Source organism: Ambystoma mexicanum, chromosome 6p, assembly GCF_040938575.1.
Source record: "Ambystoma mexicanum isolate Mex_15411 chromosome 6p, UKY_AmexF1_1, whole genome shotgun sequence".
In the NCBI taxonomy this organism is placed as follows: domain Eukaryota; kingdom Metazoa; phylum Chordata; class Amphibia; order Caudata; family Ambystomatidae; genus Ambystoma; species Ambystoma mexicanum.
This window is the reverse complement of record NC_090935.1, coordinates 913,734,784-913,754,208: the sequence shown is the minus strand read 5'-3', so window position 1 is coordinate 913,754,208 and position 19,425 is coordinate 913,734,784. Positions and strand designations below refer to the sequence as shown.

Here is a 19,425-nt window from a genome sequence, read left to right as displayed (position 1 = left end):
TTGTGGTCGACAAGTCGACCAGAGGGGGGACTGAAGTGGGAGAATGGAAGACCAGGCTCCCGTCCTTCACCTCTCGCGCTTGGCCTAAAGGGTCACGACCCAGACACCCGCCACGAGAAGAGTTTGTCCATTTACCAGACGACCAGATACCCTGGTACAGGAACATACGGATGTGTCCATCTGCCTGCCCAGCAGCCCGCACTGGCCATGCCGACACCTGCGGCACGGACCAACTAGACTAAAATCTACACGTCGTTAGAGATGCCATGACGACCTAGACATCGGGAAGCACATCTGTACAAATATACACACTGGACATTCCCACACCGATCTACACGAAGAATATACTCAATGCTATGACGTAGGCGACAGGCATATTCACGGACGTGCATCTTTATTATTTTTACATAGGCTTTCAGAATGCAGAAACGCAAGACGCGTCATGAACTCATCTACAAAGCTTGCTCACGCTTCTCTTGAAACCAGTTACCACCATGAGAGGTATAATGAAGACACGATACTGGTCATGGAACTATATGCTACTATAACCTAAAGCACCAATGCACCAAACGGACCACTTATGCACCAGGCCCAAGTAGGCCTCAAACAAGAGCTCCCGTGGACATTAACAAAGCAAGAGTCAGGTTGCTGATCCTGCAGAAAGAGCCCGGTGAAGCAACCAGCCAAGGTCGCAATGTTGCAAACCCACATTCCAAGAACAAAGCATCAAAGGCACGATGTTGCAACCTCGCACTCCGCGCACCAACGTTAAAGTCACACCTGCAAATTAAACCAGACACACAGTGGAAAAGCAATATTAATTGTGCAGAATTCTGCCTCAAACACGGTCCCTCCCCACGTGACCAAGCCGAACCTGACGAGATGCCAAACCCAGGAGAGAAGAGGCGTCTGGATCCCTCGCTACGAGACACAGGCAGATACACTTGAAAGGCAATGGACATCTGCGACAGTGGGAGCGGTCAGCCTTCCAGCTATGAATAAATCCTCACATTGTCTGCACGTACCCATAATGAAACATTGTTGCAAATTGCAGGTACACCGAGAGCTGGGAACGGCAGTGGTCCCAGGCTGGGAAGCTCACGGGCGCACCAATCAGAACATGGGGCTCTTATCACTGACGCCAGTAATATTAACCAATCCTCAGGAGTCTTCATGTAACAATTCTCATGTATCTAATTGTAGGGACAACCCAGATATATCACCTGACTACCCTTTGTCCACTAACATTGTTCTCTATATGTGTGCTATACTAACCCTACCACTCGAGCAACCAATTAAGAGTGGCGATAGGTTTTTTGTTAACTTTCTGAAGTGACGCAAGTAGCGCGTCATAATACAGTAAAAAGGGCCTGCGAGCCCCACGATTGTGTGTGTGTCAGGACGGACGCGTACGCTCCTTGACCCATCCCTGCCGTTTGTCTAATAAACAGCAGAGTCACCTTGCTCCTTGTGTGTGTCTCATACTCTATCTCATCTGGGATATACACGGGAGGAGTTGGGGCCTCCCTGCCTGGAGGTCTGCGGACGGCCCGGCCGACCCCGGCAGAATTTCCCCCCGACACCGTCATGTAGTTAGCACAGAGATTGATCAAAGTGTGCTATACCGGTGAAAAAATTCAAAGATGTTCTGTATATATATAGATGGATCTCTAGGTCTTCACAGCCACAGGCATCCAATGCATCCAGGATGCTCACTTCCAAGTGGGGGGAAAAGGCGATAGTCCTCCCCTCCACCTCCTAAAAACATGTTTCTAGGTGTAGGAATTCTCTTGTCAGTTGTTTTTGCGTTCCTTCCTTATTAGAAGAATTAACCTACATGTTTTATATGTTTTTATGGAGTTTTATGTAATGTGATCATTTTATGATTGTCAGTTTCGATATGTTTAATAAAAAAACGTTTTAATGTTCATGTATGAATTTTTGGGTATCAGATATACCTCCTGTCATTTTATTTTTTGGGTTTAGAGACCTGTCAGTACATCTTCTTTTTGTATAACATAGATCTTAATAAACACCTTGATGTTTTACTATCATTTTATATCTATTAGTTTACACGCAACAAAGGTTTTATACTGACATACTATAACCCCATACACATGTTCACTTTAATTCATTTTTCTGCATACGCCCTCCTTTACTAGTTTTAGCAAATGTATCTCATCTCATTTTTTAATCCATTTTTGAGTTTGATACGCACTTTTCTTGTTGGCCTTGCCTCAGGAACCCCTTTTGAAGTCTTTTTAGTGCGTGCCCTTCTGCTTCTCTTGGAACCAGGAATCGAGGTATCTATTTCTGTTCTTTATAATCCCATAAATCCTGTTACTTTTATGCATATTGTTTACAACACAGTCCCTCCCCTTACTTTTGCCACTTTCAATGTTTATTTATTTTATTTTATTGGGCATTTGTAAGGCGCTTTTACATCAGGACATTGTGTTTCAAAGTGTTCACAGGGCAAAGGGAGGGGAACAAGGGAACAGCACAGCAATGGAATATGATAACAGTGATGAGCAAAATACAAAGCGGTCCTACTAGGCCTTATTAACATTCGGAGCGTGCAAGTGCAGGGAGAGAGAACGGAACAGAGGGGGTAAGTGCTAGAGGTTCCACAGAGGGGGGAAGTGCCAGAGAGTCAGTTGCAAAGGCAACAGGTAAGTGCCAGGCAGTGACCACTTGGTGGAAGAGGGGTCCCTAGCCAATACAATAAGTGCAGGCCTTTGAGACATCACAGGCCAGTTAGTGCCCAAAGGCAAGTGCAGGGGGAGCTTGGATGCTGCGGGTGATTGGACAGGAGGTCAGGACCCAGAAGGACACATAAGGGCCCAGGCTACAAATCACAATGACAGTGGGGTTTAGCATGGGAAGGAGAGAGGGAAGAAGGAGGAGAAGAGGAAAGTCTTGAGGTGCTTTCAGAACTTGAGGAGATCTGGCTCAAGATGAAGAGAAAGGGGGAGGCTGTTCGAGGGGAGGGAGCCAGCTGAGGAAAGAGAATGGTCACCCCCTCTCTGCTAAGAGAAGCGCTTGACAATCACTGAGTTGGAGCCGGTGGATTGGAGGGATCTAGAAGGAGAGTGTTTGGTGAGAACAAGTTGCAGATAGCATGGTCCCTGACAGCCTTATGGATGATGCAGAGGGATTTACATTTCATCCTTGTACCAACCAGGAGCCAGTGGTGAGACTTTAGGGCTGAAGAGATATGGTCCCTGGGCTTGAGGCCAAGGATAAGTCTTGCAGCCCTATTCTGGATTAGCTGGAGTGGGCGGAGAGAAGAAGAAGGTACATTAAGGAAGAGGCTGTTACAATAGTCAACCCTCAGAGCTCTGGAGACATTAAGCTTCTGGGGAAAAGTGAGGAAAGGGAGGATGCCTCTGAGGAGGTGGAGTTGGAAATGGGTCTTCTTCGCAAGGGTCCAAGATGTGAGGAATGAAAGAGAGAGAGAGGAGTCGAAGATAACTCCCAGGTTCCTGGTTTCAGAGGAGGGAGAAGGGGAGAGCCCACAGAGAGTGGCCAGTGTGAGGTGAGAAAAGGATCTCAGTCTTGCTGACATTGAGACAGAGATCATTAGAGGTGCACCAAAACTGGATAGCAGACAGGCCATCAGGAATGACAGAGGAAGTCGGAAGAGATGCAGAGGGTAGTCTGAAGAAGAGTTGGGTATCAACTGCATAACACTGGAAGTGCAGGGAGCAAGTGGAGATAAGGTGAGCAAGAAGGCTGAGATAGTTGTTAAAGAGCTAAGGGGAAAAGATAGAGCCCTGGGGAATGCCACAAGTGGAGATAGAGGTGGGTGAGGAGAAAGAACTCAGAATAACCTGGGAGGGACGGCCGGTGAGGAAGGAGGTCAGCCAGTCCAGTGCCCGCTCCGAGATACTAAGGGTATCATGGAGCTACTTTATGAGGATGGAATGGTTGACTGTGTCAAAAGCAGAGGAGAGATTGAGTAGAATGAGAACAGCTGGTGAGTTGGAGTCAAGAGATGCAAACAACTCTTCACGGGTGTTCAGGAGAGCAGTTTCCATGCCTCTGGATGCTTGGAATTCAGATTGATGGTTGTGCAGGTAACCAACAAGCTCAGTGTGCTGGATCAGTTGAGGGAAGACCAACTTTTACAGCAGTTTCCCAAGGAAGGGAGTGATAGAGATGGGGCGGCAGTCAGCCAGACACAAGGGGTGGGCAGAAGGCTTTTTTAGGAGGGGGAGCACAAGGGAGTGTTTGAGGGAAGAGGGGCAAGACCCAGTGGGAAGAGTGTGATTGTAGAAATCAGCGAGTGCAGGTGCAAGAGAGCCGATGTCCTTAATGGTTCTGGTAGAGTAGAGGGAGACCTATTTGGAAGAGACCTTCATAGAGCGGACAACTCTAGTGACCTTGTCTGATGTGATAGGAGAGAAGGAGGAAAGAGTGGTTGTGGGAGGAGGAGGGGCCGAAGGTGGCAGGGGGATGGGAGAAGGAGGGGGAGAGGAAGAGAGAGAACGCAGAATGTCCTCAGTTTTAGCTGCAAAGTGGATTGCCAGTGCATTGCAGAGGGGCTGGGAGGTAAAGACTGCAGATGGATTGGCTAGTTCCTTGCAGATTTTAAAGAGTTCAGCCGTGTTGTTAGAAGCTCCAGAGAGGCTTGCTTGGATGAGAGCCCTCTTCTTGGAGCAATGGAGAGACGATATTGCCGTTGGAGAAAGTGACAGGTCAGTTTATCAGAGGATGAGCTTGAGGTCTGCCACTTCCGCTCAGCAGCTCTGCGCTTGCGTTTCAGGGCTGCTAGATCAGAATTATACAAAATGTTACATTTGTTGACAGGTTTCAGACCGATTCTCAAGACAGGGGCAAGAATATCGAGAATGTCACTGATAGCGAGATGGAGATTGTTGAGAGCAGAGTCAATGGTTGAGTAGGTAGAGGGAAGAGGGGGGGAGATGAAGGTGGAAGTGAATGCAGCATCTGACACTTGATTCATCGAACGGATGTCCGCAAACGAGGCAGGCAGAGCTGGGGGAGGTTTGGTCAGAGGGCCGAGAGGTCCCAGGTGGGAGGAGAGGAGGGAGTGGTCAGACCAGGAGAGCCGGGTCGAGAGTGAGGTAAAGAGAGCAAAAGATCAGTATGGATGAAGACATCATGAGTGTTTCCAGCCTAGTGGGTAGGACCGGAGGGAGGGAATCGAGCAGGCAAGAGAGGTACAGAGGTCCCGGAAGAGACTGGAGTCCGTGAATGAAGAATCAAGGTGGATGTTGAAGTCACCCAGAAGGAGGAGTTTAGAGGTGGAAGTCAGGAGAGAGGAGGAGAAATCAGCCCATTCTGAAAGGAAACAGGAGAAAAGGCCTGGGGGCGTGTAGATAGTGGCAATGGTCAGAGAGGAAGTAGGAGAGAGGCCAAGCTTGCAGACTAGGCTTTCAAAGGAGGAGAAGGGCTGGGTGGCACTCAGGGAAGATCAAGGCTACTCTGCCGCCAGCGTGGTTGGGATGAGGTTTTGAGATGATCCTGTAGCCATCAGGGAGAAGGGAGACAAAAGCAGTGACTGAGCTGGCATTCACCCAAGTCTTGGTGAGAGCAAGGACATTGAGATCAAAGTCTTCAAGGAGGAGGCAGATGTTGGAGGAATGTTCAATAGCGCAACGGGCATTAATTGTGGCTAAGTGAAGTCGGTCACCACCCTTGAAGGTTTTCCGGGGTGGGGTACAGGAGGGTGGTTCGCCCGTCAGAGGTGGTGAAGGAGGTGCTGAGGGAGAGGAAGGCAGGATAGCAGGAGCGGGAAGGAAGTTGATGAGAGACGGCAGGTGCCGGTCAAAGGGGAGGAGATTGGGTTGAGGACCCTGAGCTATGATAGTGCCATTGTAATAGACATTAATGATGTACCTCGAGGATGAGAAGCCAGCCAAGAGAACTTCCCACCTAGTTCCAGCATTAATGAATGAGGAAGAGGAGGGAGAGAGAGTGGAGATCAGATGGAGAGTCCAATGGACTGAAGAGGGGACAGAAAAGCGGATATCATTGACAATGTGTCTAGAAGTAGCACTGACATAGGTAATCCAGGATTAGAAGAAAGGAGATCTTTCTTGAACTTTTTTCTTCCAGACTTCATGAGAGAGGGAGGATAGGTAATAGTATTGAGAGTAGGTAGGAGAGATAGAGAGAGCCATGGAGGTGGTCGAGAGGGGAGAAAGTGATAGGCAGAGATAGTCCACGAGCATAAGCGACTCACATGGCCGCCTAGTAGCCGAGAGTAGCGGATAATTTAAAAAGGATACCTAGATTTGAATTTGCCAAAGAGCACTAAAAAGCACAAAATGGACGTTGCAGAAATTTAAAAAGCACATCTAGATTTGAATTTGACAAAGAGCACTAAAAAGCACAAAATTAGGGTTGCAGCAATTTTAAAAGCACACCTGAATTTGAATTTGCCAAAGAGCACTAAAAGGCACAAAATGGAGGTTGCAGCGATTTAAAAAGCACATCTAGATGTTTGAATTTGCCAAAGAGCGCTAAAAAGCACAAAATGGAGGCTGCAGCAATTTAAAAAGCACATCTACATTTGAATTTGCCAAAGAGCACTAAAAAGCACAAAAAGGTGGTTGCAGCCATTTAAAAAGCACACCTAGATTTCAATTTGCAAAGAACACTAAAAAGCACAAAATGGAGGTTGCAGCAATTTAGAAAAGCACTCCTACATATTGAAGTTGACAAAAAGCCCAAAAATGGAGGTTGCAGCAGTTTTAAAATTCATACCTGGATTTTAATTTGCCAAAGGGTACTATGGAGGGTAAAGCCGTTTAAGTCACTCTTGGGGAGGAAGAATAGGTTAGCCACAAGTGTGCATCAGAAAGCAGACTGTAAGTAAGAAGTACAGGGAATAGCCATGTGAAGTGGACTAGGAGGACGAGACAGCAGTCAGGCTTTGCGACAGTGGCAATAGGAGTCAGCAGGCAGCCGGATGGAGGGATTCTGTCCAGGGGCAGGTGGTCTGGCACGCCTACTAGTGCTGAGTGGTAGAAGATTGTTTGAAGATCCAATATGCAGGATATAAGATAAAAAGTTCAGTGTGCAGCGTGGGCTCAAAGATGCAGGTACTTACATCTGTTGCTCAGCTCGGGTCCCTCAGCTTCGACTCTTCCCCAACCGACCAATTCACCTTCCGTCCATGGGGCACCTGCGGGGACTGGACAGGAATTTTGTCAAAAGGGGACTTGTCAACAGTATCTTCTTATACATGTTTTCTTACGTGCTGCTCTCCACAGGAAGCTCTGCAGTCTTCTAGCTAGTGGCAGAAGCGGTCGAACGTCTGGATCTGGCCTAGGTTGCTTAGACCTGAACCATCCTCTGCTACCAAAATGTACTGTAGCACCTTGAAGCATCTCCTGTGCTAGATGGGATTATCAATAAAGATCTCAGACCAAATAACCAGACAGACACAAAGAATATGGCAAAATACTACTTTATTCTCAGTTCAATAAAGCAGGATAAACTGTCAGACATCAGACTGAGGCTCGTACACTCACACACAAACTTGATTATAGAGAGGTTCTATACCCCAATATGCATAATCTATGATGCCATCCTATGTGTCAAACTGTAATACCTATTGAAGGGATGGATTGGTTAGGGGAACATATGTACCTATGGTATACATAGGTGTTAGTACATCCTTGGCTGCCTCTTATCTGTAAGGCACGCCTCAAAGTACCACTAAATATGTATAATACTGATTGTAGCAGAGGAAAGGGCAGCAGATTGGTCTATGCTATATTGTATAGCAGGTTAGCCCATAGACCCTCTGATTGGTTGGCATTTTCACCCAACCTTGGACGTTCAGCTTGTTAGCAGCACATAAGCAAAATTTACCCAGGTGCTTGAGTCAGGTCAGATTACTCCCCACTTTCCCAATTAATCCATCATCTCCAGCAGTGAGAAAAAACAAACAAATACATGTTTTGATTAATGTGGAACTCAGAAACCACTTTTGGTTAAAAATGAGGGTCTCACCACAGGAGTAGGGGTGTATGGAAATTCAGCTTTGAGTAAGTATTCGGCTGAATTCCGGCTGAAAAGGAGATATTCGGCTTCGGCCGAATACTAAATATATTATCATTCAAGCATTTACAATACATTAAGTACTGCTAGCTATGTACCTGGAATCATTCAGGCATGTCATATTTTTCCTTTAAAAGGATCATTAAACAAATTCTGCTGTCACTTTCTTTTGTGACTGAGTACAGGCAGAACAGAGGTTTTAAAATGCAAACAAAGTCCCTGCCCTTCATGTGCTGGACAGACAGACTTTCACCTGGTGGCTTGCGAGGAGTGGAGAGCTGAAGCAAAACGCTCTATATGTTGAATGTATCTCTGGTTTCCTCTGTATTTTGCAATTGAAAACCATTGAGCTGGAACAATAGTTTATGAAGTCGCTATTGGAAAATTCTCTTTTCTTTAGGCACTTATTGATTTGCTGAGGACATGTGTGAGAAATCTGAAAGTTACAGGTTCCAATGCCATCACTTCCAAATCCACATAATATAATGAAATGGATTAATGTAGCTGTTGCAGAGATCGCAGTTCAAAAGCCTGAGTTAAATAGCTCAGGAGGCAGTATGTCTGCCGCAAAGGACTGCATTCAGCCCGCAGGCCCATGTTATAAAGCAAGTAAGATGGCTCTTCGTGGGAAGTGTGCCTCTGGCAGAGATGTGCTTGAAATATAGAAACATAGGGTACAGTTCCTGCCCTCCAACTGTCTCATGGTGCCAACATGAGTCCCTTTGAATTGAGTAAAATTGACAGATGTTCCAAAACTGACAGTCTGAGTGACTCCTTAAACCTTTTTAGGGATTCCTTTGGCTTTTGTGCCAAACAGATGTTTCCATCAAATGTCATTTCCAACAACTTGAATTGCTTGCTGGGGGTGAAGTCTGCTGGCCTTGGCCATGACAATATATGCAGCACTGATGCTGTCCCTATAGATCTTCCAACACAATTCGATGCATTCAAGCTGGTTTATACAGACTCACATGCAGCCTCTTATCCATCAGCAATCAAGTCCATAAAACCATTCCTGATGTCTCACTCAGACAAATACGCAGAAGCATCAGATATCTCAAACCACAGGATGTGAGAGTATTTATCAAGCCTGCAGGAGGCGTTGATATGTTTAATTGCCACATTTCCCAATGCAAATACATTTTTACCTAATGCAGCCACCTTTTGCTGTATCTACTTGAGGTTGCATTGTGAAAGACAAGGCTGATTTTAAGTTGGCCATTATGGACCACAAGGCACTCAGGTGTAGGATGCCTCAAAAGAGAAATCTAATCTGTCAGTGTTGCCTTTTATTTCTTTTTAAGTTTCTTATCGACCTCTGGAATAGAATGTTGAGGGGGTCTCAAACTCCCCCCCCCCCTGCACACCCCTAAAACGACGGATGCCACCCACTGAAGTAGCCCCACAGACCACCTGGATGCCATCACTAAAGTAATCATGAAAAGGCCACATTGCTGAACACACCTGCAGAGACATTAGCCAGTGACAAAACAACACACATGTACTGCTTGCTGACACCAACAAAGCAATTACCATGAACAGCCATGAAAGCAAAATGGAAACCACAGCTGTGTTGAAAAGAATTGGGAAAGCTCTACACAGGGCTGAGGCATGATACACTCACTTTTCTGAGAGAAACAAAGCAGGCCGGGCCGCATGACCAGCCCTACCAAGGACGCTGGGGAGAGAGCTTGAGTCAGCTGAAAAAATACAGTACCTGCAACTACAAAAAGGCCGAAATCCCTCATAAAAGCCAGCAGAGAAAATAATTTTTATGTGACCTGGAGCTGGGGAAGACGGCTCATTCAGACAGATAAGGCCGTTCCCATCAAATTGAAGATAGAAGATGAAAAAATGCAACATAACATGAAGATGGAGCATGCTCCATCTTCATGTTGTGTTGCATTTTTTCATTGTGTCCTTTTTCAAGATCTGGGAAGTCAGAGGGGTCAAACAGTGGGCAACAGGCGGTGCTCTGAGCTCACCTTCCCCACCCATCATTTTTGCTCACATGCTGGTAAATTTCCTAAACTGACAAGGCTTGCACTGAGCTCATGGGGGTGATGCCAGGCAGAGCTACCAGATCTAGACAGACCAATCCAATTTTTTTTCCCTTTTAGACTGTAATTATGCCTATACTCTCCACCCAATCCCATTTTGCCTAAGAGCGAGGAATGTATCTTTTGGTTGGGAGGTCACAGCTGTTTAAAAACTCACTGCCTGCCTGTAATTAGCTGAGAGTGCATTTGGAGCTCTAGAATCCATGTGCGTATATTTGGCTGAATTAATGAAGCAGCAATTTGTCACATTTCTGTACTCCTGTTTTTTGGGCCCTGGTTGCTTGTGCTTTCGGCGGCAAATAGTGTCTCTCCCCTACTCCCCTGCATTACTGCCTGCTACGGAGAGCAGAAGATGGCAGTGGTAGGCTGTGGTGGCAGGCAGGGGGAGTGACAGCGAGTCTGAAGGCTGCAGTAGGTTTATGGTCTTTCCATCAATGGAAATGCATCGAAATGCAAATCCATTGATGGAAATGCATCGAATGCCAATCCATCAAAATGCTATCATTTACATGTAAAAGTGCATATTCATCAAAACCTGTCCATCGAATATAGAAATTGACAAGTTTCGATGGATTTGCACTTTTAAATGTAAGAAATAGCATTTGGATGCATTTTTTTGTAACATTAAAACATTACATGGAGCTGTCCAGTGGTGCAATCTTCAAAGGATGTTGGCAGTGGGCAGCTTCATGTAACGCTTCATTGTTTTTTTTTGGGGGGTTCCCCCCAACTCCCAAGAGACCCCCTAACCGTAATTCTAACCCTTGCCCTACCCCTTACCCTAATCCTAATTCTAACCCTTGTCCTAACCCTAAATCTAACCCTTGCCCTACCCCGTATCCTAACCCTTGCCCTACCCCTTACCCTGTCTTACCCTTGCCATACCCCTTACACTAACCATAATCCTAACTCTAACCCTTGCCCTACCCCTTTCCCTAAATCTAACCCTTGCCCTAACCCTTACACTAATCCTAATTCTTGCCATAACCCTTCCCCTTCCCCTACCCCTTACCCTAATTTTAAATTGAAACGATCCATCGAATATCCATCAAATTTTATTCGATGAAAATGCATTTCGATGGAAAGTATTTCCGTTTAATAAAATTCGATGGAAAGGTCTTAGATGAATTTGATTTTGATGTAAAGTCTAGGTACTGCTGCAGCAGACTTGTGGAGTTGTTGTAAGTATCCAGGAATCTGACAAATATAGGGGGGAAGGAACTGGGGACAACTATGTTTTTGTCAGTTGTTTTGTCAGTAGATTATGGAATATAATTATTGGAGGGTCAACATTTTCATAAAAGTAACCAAAATGTGTCCAATATTCTACTGAAAGTCGTGGGCAGTGGCTACGACAGTACTGTCATACATTCTGTAATGGGCTTTAATAAAAGATAAATGAAATATCTGAACAATCCCTTGTATTAGATTGGTGTCCTGAGATATTGTTTATAGATATTCTGGCAGTGTTATGTACTTATATTTGTGGTGACATCTGTAATGTGAACACACTCCCCTGGGGCCTGGCTCGAGCTTTATAAAACTTCAAAAATAAATACATTCCTGCAGTGATGAGCGCAGCCCGCCTCCCAAGTTTTAGATTGGGATAGCTTGGCAAGAGGGTAATGTTTCGGAAAGATTAACTGTGAAGTAAGAAAGATGGGGGATGAGCGCGGGGGGTTGGCTGCATTGTTGAGGAGACCAATTTGATTGCACGGGGGTGCAGGGGCTGGCTCAGACACTTGTGTAACACAGTGGCACACTTTTGCAAACATATTGCTCTCTGGTATATGAACAGCAGCTCTGCTTTTGGAATGATGGGTACAGAGGCGATCGCAATATACAGCGTACAATATCTCTTCCTTTCAGGGGGCCATTCTACCCCTCAAAATCCTGGATCCAGCAGAGGAGTAACCAAGTTGATCACATGTACGTTCTGCAAATACTGTACAGTAGCATGTCAGGATCATGCTATGGCCCGCTGTGTGAATTATTCATAAAAGTATGTAACCGTGAAATGTTTAAAAAAGTAAGAGTGGTCGAGTAACACAAACAGTAACACAAACAGTTGATCTAGGTCACCTAATTTATAAAGCAGTTGCCAAAGTGACTGGCGAGAATGAGACGTCTTTATGGGAGGGCAAAATGGGCACTTGCCCAGGGCCCCCACTTTGCAGGGGGCCCCCACAAGACTGCCTGATTTAAAGTAAGATTCCATTGTTCACCAGACTTAAATAGCACACGATAGGAGATGTTATGGCATGTTGCTGAGGAGCTAAACCTATTCCCTGTCTGTTTTGACAACTACGTTCTGTCTTGATCAATTAATCATGTAATGATTTATGTGTTCACTGTGGTATACATAGTGTATGTGTTCCGTACGGCACAACTTCTGTAGCATTCTTTCCTTCCTGTGGGAATTATATTGATCATGTGCAATAGCCAAAGTTGAAATCCATATTGATAAATTGAGTGCCACAATGGTTCGACAGTTATCTCAGTTTGTTAAGCACTCATTGCAGAGATATGTGTTCATATGAAAGATTAGAAGAGCACATTCCAGCAAGACTGGCTACACCTTTCCTATTTCTGATGTACATAAACCTACCTGCATATGTACTTGGATTTGCAGCATAAAAGGTGCTATTATCAGCAATATTCCTGCACCAGATACGGTTTGCTATAAAAACTAAAATATCATTCATATGGTGAAGGTCTAGACATTGGTTTGTTCAGATGGGGCATTCTAAAAAAGGGGATCCTTCAAAGAGGAGCATAAACTATTAGTCCAAGAGGTGAATAAGTATCCAAATTCAAGACTGTGGAACCAAAGTGTTCATGCTTGTATCCTGGATTTTGCCAGCAAACGATACAGTGATCCTGGTCAATCATATAATATCTCTTGCATTCCTGTGCTGTCTTCTGTGAGGTTTGACTTCTTGCATGCTGGTGGCATCGTTTAACCCATTACTTGATCTTTCTTATGTAGGCAATTTGAGAGGAAGGGGTGGTAGACAGGAGAGCGTGGACCAGATGTTGTAGGCCTTGAGCAAGTATATTTTAAGGTCTGCTCGTTTGACACAAAAAACGTTTTGCTTTTTGTATAAAAGTCAACGGTTTTTCTGCACATTTATGAATGACAATTTCACAAGCCATTGTTTTGGAAGTATTTAAAGCTTAAACGTACAAAAGACATACATAGATACAATCTGTAAAATCACATTGATTGGTATGCTGGCACTTATATACTTTCCTTGATGATAGGGAGAATGAAGCTAGAACCAGTCCCATTTTCCGTAACACCTTTCTGTAATATTTTGGTTTTAAAAATTGTCAGGTTTGCAAATGTGATTTGTGCACTTTGCAAGTCAGTTTTATGAAGACATTGTTTTAGTATATGGTAAGAGCTGGAAAATAACGTTTTTAAATGCAGAAATTGCATAGTTGGCACAAATCCCAGCTTCACCCCTTAAGCAGTGTGTGATCCTGGGCATCTCATTTTATTTTTTATTGCCTAACCTCTCAGAATTCCCAGTCCCTAAACCTTTCAAAATTTTCAGCCCTTCAGAGTGATTTCCTTCTCAGGGCATGACCTTCATAAAAGCCTCACTCATGGTTTCACTGGCAATGGGGTTGCTTCCACTATAATAGTGAGCATTGATATACTGCACACCACAGGCACTTGTTCCCTTGATCTCTAATGGCAACACTATTTGAAAACCATGTCCCACTTCTAATCTCTGTCTGGATAGAGAAACCTTCCTGGTAGCTCCTAATCTTCATTCAGTGTCCATGCTATGCTATGTGTAGCTTTCTCCTTCCTTACAATTTGTCTCCTCTATCCATGCTTGAGCACTTTTGCATTCTCAGAGGCAGCTAATGTGAGTGCTCAGCCTATTCTGGGTTACATGTACCTTTTACATACAGTCCTGCATTAATACTACAGGCTGCATATCTTCCCGGATGCTAGTGATAAAAAGTATCCTGTTTCTATACTAGAAGAGAAGTAACCTCTTCATAGATTGTTAATGTTGGCCTTCAAATGCTACTTGTTTATCATTCTGATTAGAGCAACAATAAAGAGGTTAAGGGGACATAAAGGGAGTAATCATAATTATTTTGAATGCTGCGAGTCAGCATATCAACCTATAGGATATGATCACGGTGGGGGGGAGGGTGCCACCATATGTTCTTGATCACTTAAGTCCTTTGGTTTGATGGAGGGGGGGCCCAAAGATGTCCATGCCCAGGGCCCCAAGAATGTTTAAGATGGCCCTGATGGCTCAAATGCTTTCTTCCAAGTCTATTGCAGGAAGCAACACCTAATGTGCTTGAATGCAACCTTGTGTCACACTCTCTATCTACTAGCATCACTCCTGTGATCAGCCGATGAATGCACGGGTTCTCGGCCACATTCATTAGCAAGGAGCCACCCAGTGGTGAAATGAGAAACAGCATCACGAAGGTTTGTGTGCCACCTGCTCACAGATAGATTGGGGCCAAAGCATCACTGAAAGCCGTCCTGATCCAGCTTTTTGGGCAGATAAAAACAGTGTGATTTTAAGAACTTGATTACACTTAATGTGAGCACTACTTGGTTTCTGTGATTTGTTAAAATTTGAAAGTCATCCTTTTTCATGAATAGAACTGTAAGACGAAGTTCATTCATTTGCAGTAATGCTACATTTATTGAAATCTGGAATGTCCAAGTGACCTGAAATTCCTCAATGAACAAAATATCCAGCTCTTCTTTTTAACGTATCATAATCTTTTTTTAATGTGTATTGTGCATTTATATTAGCTGATATGAGAACATAAAAAGCTTGAAATAGATAAGGGACTGTGGACAATAACAAGGTTGTTTGAAGAGACTTGACACTTCCACCCCCCATCAACCAATCTCTCCTTCAAGGCACACAGCACATCTCCAAGAAAACTCAAACGGAATGATACTATTGCACCCTTATCCTCAAGATGATGTCCTCAAACTTCAGAACCTTTGCCCAAGCTGTTGTTCTGACCCACCTAAATGGTTGTACTGCCCCTCCTTAACCTCCCAGTCTCAACCTAGCTATGGTTGAAACCATGAAACCTTGTTCAACCTGCCTCATCAAAGCGTAGACAAATACAACCACATCCTACCCATTCTCAAAGGACTACACTCCAAGTCTGCATCACCTTCATGAAAGCCTGCATCTCCCACAAGGCAGTGGGAACGAAGGCTCCTCTTACCTGACCGAGAAACTCAACAGTTCTGGAGGGGAATGCAACACAAGGATCTTTGACCTTGCGTTAGAAAACTAGAAAGTAAACTTTATCATGCTATGCTCCACTAGTTTGGACGGCTTACACCCTCCAGCACTCCATTGCTGTTAATTTCTGGGGGGTTTCTGCCAATCTCCCTCCACCGGCTCCTTGTCTTGCATTCCCTTCCACTTATAGAGTGCACCATTGCTCCCGAGCTAGATTTGCACCATAGACAAGTCTGAGCAACACCATACATAGGGCTGCAGAGTTGGTTTTGTGATGGCTAGATGCCATCCATTTTAGAAACATTTTAGAGAACTAACAATATGCATCAGAGATGACAGATAGGGCCAGGTCAGGATGGCCCAACAAAATGCATAGATCCAAGGGAATGCAAATATGAGAATTCCCCAAACCCATTGGCTGCAGAATAGCAGCCACACTTTGCACCTTGCATGCTGTGGGCGCACCCCCCTCGCAAAACCCATTCAAATTCATGAGAGAATTTTCAGGCAGGAGGCCCCACTGTGCATATACATGTAAATATTGCGTACATTACGACACCTAGATAGTCACTGGGCAACAGATGCACGCGTGGTTGTGAGAATGTTGTCAGTGAAAGTTGTGTGACTCTACCCATCCACTGTAAATCTACACACACGCACAATGTAGGTGTTTTGTCCATTGGTGTGTGGATACACACAAATGGACAACATCTATTGGGGTGCTTGCCATGCGGTGGGGAAAAAAGAGAGCAAAAGTGAGCGATCCAAAATGCTATCTAAATCAAATGCTTCCTGGTTGTAACAAAAACAGATCATACTGAATGTGCTTGCAAATGTTATGGTTGGCATTAAGCTGGAAGCCCAGCTGTTCTAAGCAGACAGTACTGGCCACAACACCATCATGCCAGGATTAAATGTCATTATCAAAACCTGGAAGAAAATAAGGAATGAAAAAACCCCACAAAGTAGCGTACATTAAACCGTGTACACATATTTAAAGAAATCAAAATTCTCCAAAGAATGTATCAAAGTCTTAAATATAGTGCACACCATATAAATGTATGCGGGGATCGAGCAGGGCCTGGTCAAAATGAAGACTGCAATGGGCAAGGTGTGTACATTTCCCACAAAAAACAAAATGGAACTAGAAATCTACCATCATCTGGTGCATTTAGAAGTGGAAACAAGTATTTACTACGCAACTGAGTCGCCTAGTATGCAATCATTTGTATCTGTGAAACATTTCGTAAACAGAACAACTTGAAAAAGTAGATCAGCAACGACACGCCCAGCAGTGGCAATTTGTTGTTATATGTAAATGGTGAATAGACTTACCAATGGAAGTCCAGTCATTCAATATGTGTGCAGATCTGGGCATGTCTAAAATGAAATTCTATAGCCTAAAGCAACTATCATCGCCTTGCTTATTAACTAATAACATCAAATACAGCAATACGATAAATTATCGGAGGAAAACAAGATATTTCACAAATGTGCCTCCGTTAAACATTTAATTCTGAAAAGGCTTTGCAATCCAAATATTTGATTTATTTTAAGGTTTAAGGGGAAGCTGATACCATAAGGGACTCAGGTTATGATTCTCTCATTGAATAAGGACCTATTCGATGGAGTCATACATATTTATATGTTGTGCCGGAAATACAATATATGATTAGGTGCATGCATGATGTTAGTAAGGGGAATAATAAACACTTCAGATACTGCCTGATGGTCTAATGGCAGGCACTGAACCTGGAAGCAGCCAAATAAACCACTCCAGCACAACTAACCATGGCTGCCAATCCATGAAAGCTGCCAAGGGATCATTTGTATTACAGCTAAATGTTTTCTGTTCATCATATCTATTTGGGCATGGCTTTAAAACCAATTTGGCTAATGTTGCTCAGGTGATCTGTGCTCTTTTTACTGCAGTACCTGTTTGAAAATGATATGAAATTGCAATTCAACAGTCTCACCTGAATTTACTATACTAGCTTCTTGTTGATAAGCACAACAATTTACACCACCTTTTATTTGGATCAATGGTACTGGGACATGCATTTCAGTTTATTTACATAGGAGGTACACCCTTCTAGAAAAATATTCCAAGTGAAGTGATGTGTGTACCTTCCACAGTGGAAGAGAGGTGTAGTAGGCTGGAGTTTGTCTCGCAAACAGAATGTTTCGGCGGACTGCGTGCCACACAATTAGTTCTTCTTCTTTGGCAAGGTACTTTGTTAAGCTGAGGGCCGTTTCAATGTCCAGATATCCAGCTCTAAAATGACAAGCACAGACATAGATGTTTTAGTGCATTATATTTCTTAAACTAGCTTAAATACAGGCCTGGAATCAGCAGACATATCCCTTGCATTGTAATTGAAACAAAACTGAAAGGTGAATACTTTACACTAATTGCAAAACAAGGAGGAGGAGGGCTACCGTGTTTATCAGGTTATAAGTGCAGTTTATTTGCATTTCAAAAAGCTAACCGACTTTAAGCAATCTTTGAAGTATAATACATGTGTAGCTCCTGGTTTTATGGCCCTGGCCCGTGAGTGCTAAATGTTAGAATTACCCTGGCCCAGTAATGGACCACACTGGAGCCACCCCACCATCCCAGGGTAGCTGTTCTGCTGGAGTGCTGAGTAAACTGCAAATAAAATTGTTCGTATAGGAAATGGGCCACAATCCTGGGCTCCTGAGACTAAATAAGGCAGAGTAAACCGGAAGGGGGAGTTTTGTTACCCTTACAGGCTTTTATATAAAAATGTGAAAACGTATTAAACAGGTAAACATATCCACTTTCGACAGATCAACACGTGCCCCACTTCAGAGTCCCCATTCTATGTTTGATAATGCATTAATACGAATAGGAGATACCCCTTGCACAAACCCCCGTGTGTCTGAAGTTTAAGCAAGTTCCTATTCATTCCTTCTCTGGGCACCACACTCTCAGTCCCACCCATCTACTTTCCACAAACACATTTCCATTGCATAACTTTAACAAACCTTGGCAGCTGCAGTGTGCCCTTAGTGATACGTTCCCCACTTGTCAGTCATATTGATAAATAACATGACGTGAATCCCAATACCTTGCTGTCTGCTCTCTTCCCCTGGTCCTGGTGCTTGTTGCCTTTGTATATGCAGGGCTCTGTTGCGAGTGCCTGGCACCGGATGTTAAAGTGCCCTTCAGGAGAAGAGCTCATGCCAAGTGCAAACCTGTGCTTTCCTCCCTGGCGGTGGATTGCATGATTAAGGCTTATGGAGCCTTGTGCTGTGGCGGCTTTGGCAGCCCTGTCCTTTTCCTCTGTGGCACTGGATTGAATGATTAAGGCATATGGAGCCTTGTTTGGTTGGGGCTTTGGCAGCCTTGTCACTTTCCAGCGTGGTGGGGCTTGCTCTGTACAGGACTCTGAAACCCGTTCACTTTCCTCTGTGGCAGAGCGTGGGCTATGATGTTCTTCATTCATAGGCTCTACGAGTCCTTATTTCCTCTGCGGGCGGGGAAAGTCCCAGTTGAGCTGCGCCCAAGTCCAGCCTACCTGGGCAGAGCCTTCACTGTTGTCCACCGCGCAGTCCGCACAGAGCTCCATCCGCATCAGACGTGAGTCATGCACCGCTCTCCCCGTCATGCTGGTAGCCGAGCGCAAGCCGCTGGTGGCATCAGGGTCTTCACTCTTCACCCCCCACCCTTTCTGGCCCGGGGGTGGGTGGCCATCCTCACAGGGTGCTGCTATCTTTACCCAGTGGGCCGCCGCATGCCATGTGACCTGGGACTTTCACCTTCTCTGGTCTGCTCAATCTGGCCCAAGGGTGAATGTCCCTGACGGCCCGCCCCGGTTCGGGGATGCTTCACATGGGGCCCCAGGCTGGGGCGTTACTTCACCGGATCGCCGTCCTGACTTGGCCGGTTTTCCCATTCCTCACGGTATGTCCAGATTGGCCACCTGGTGGGCCGTTTCCTACCAGGCCACGCTCTCCTCTCAGGGTCGCCCCGCACACGCGGCCCAGGGCTCCGGTATTTACTTCACCCAGGCCGCACTCCACAGGCAGCCTGAGGCTTCACTTCATGCAGG

General features: G+C 44.9%; 1 protein-coding gene across 1 annotated transcript in view; it reads right to left on the bottom strand.

Annotated features, from left to right (window-relative positions):
* Nucleotides 1-19,425, bottom strand: part of LVRN (laeverin) — a 933,533-nt gene that overhangs the window by 195,493 nt on the left and 718,615 nt on the right. The window contains exon 14 of the mRNA XM_069625536.1: nt 17,477-17,624. Coding sequence (XP_069481637.1) covers nt 17,477-17,624 — 148 coding nt within the window. The remainder of the gene's footprint in view (nt 1-17,476; nt 17,625-19,425) is intronic.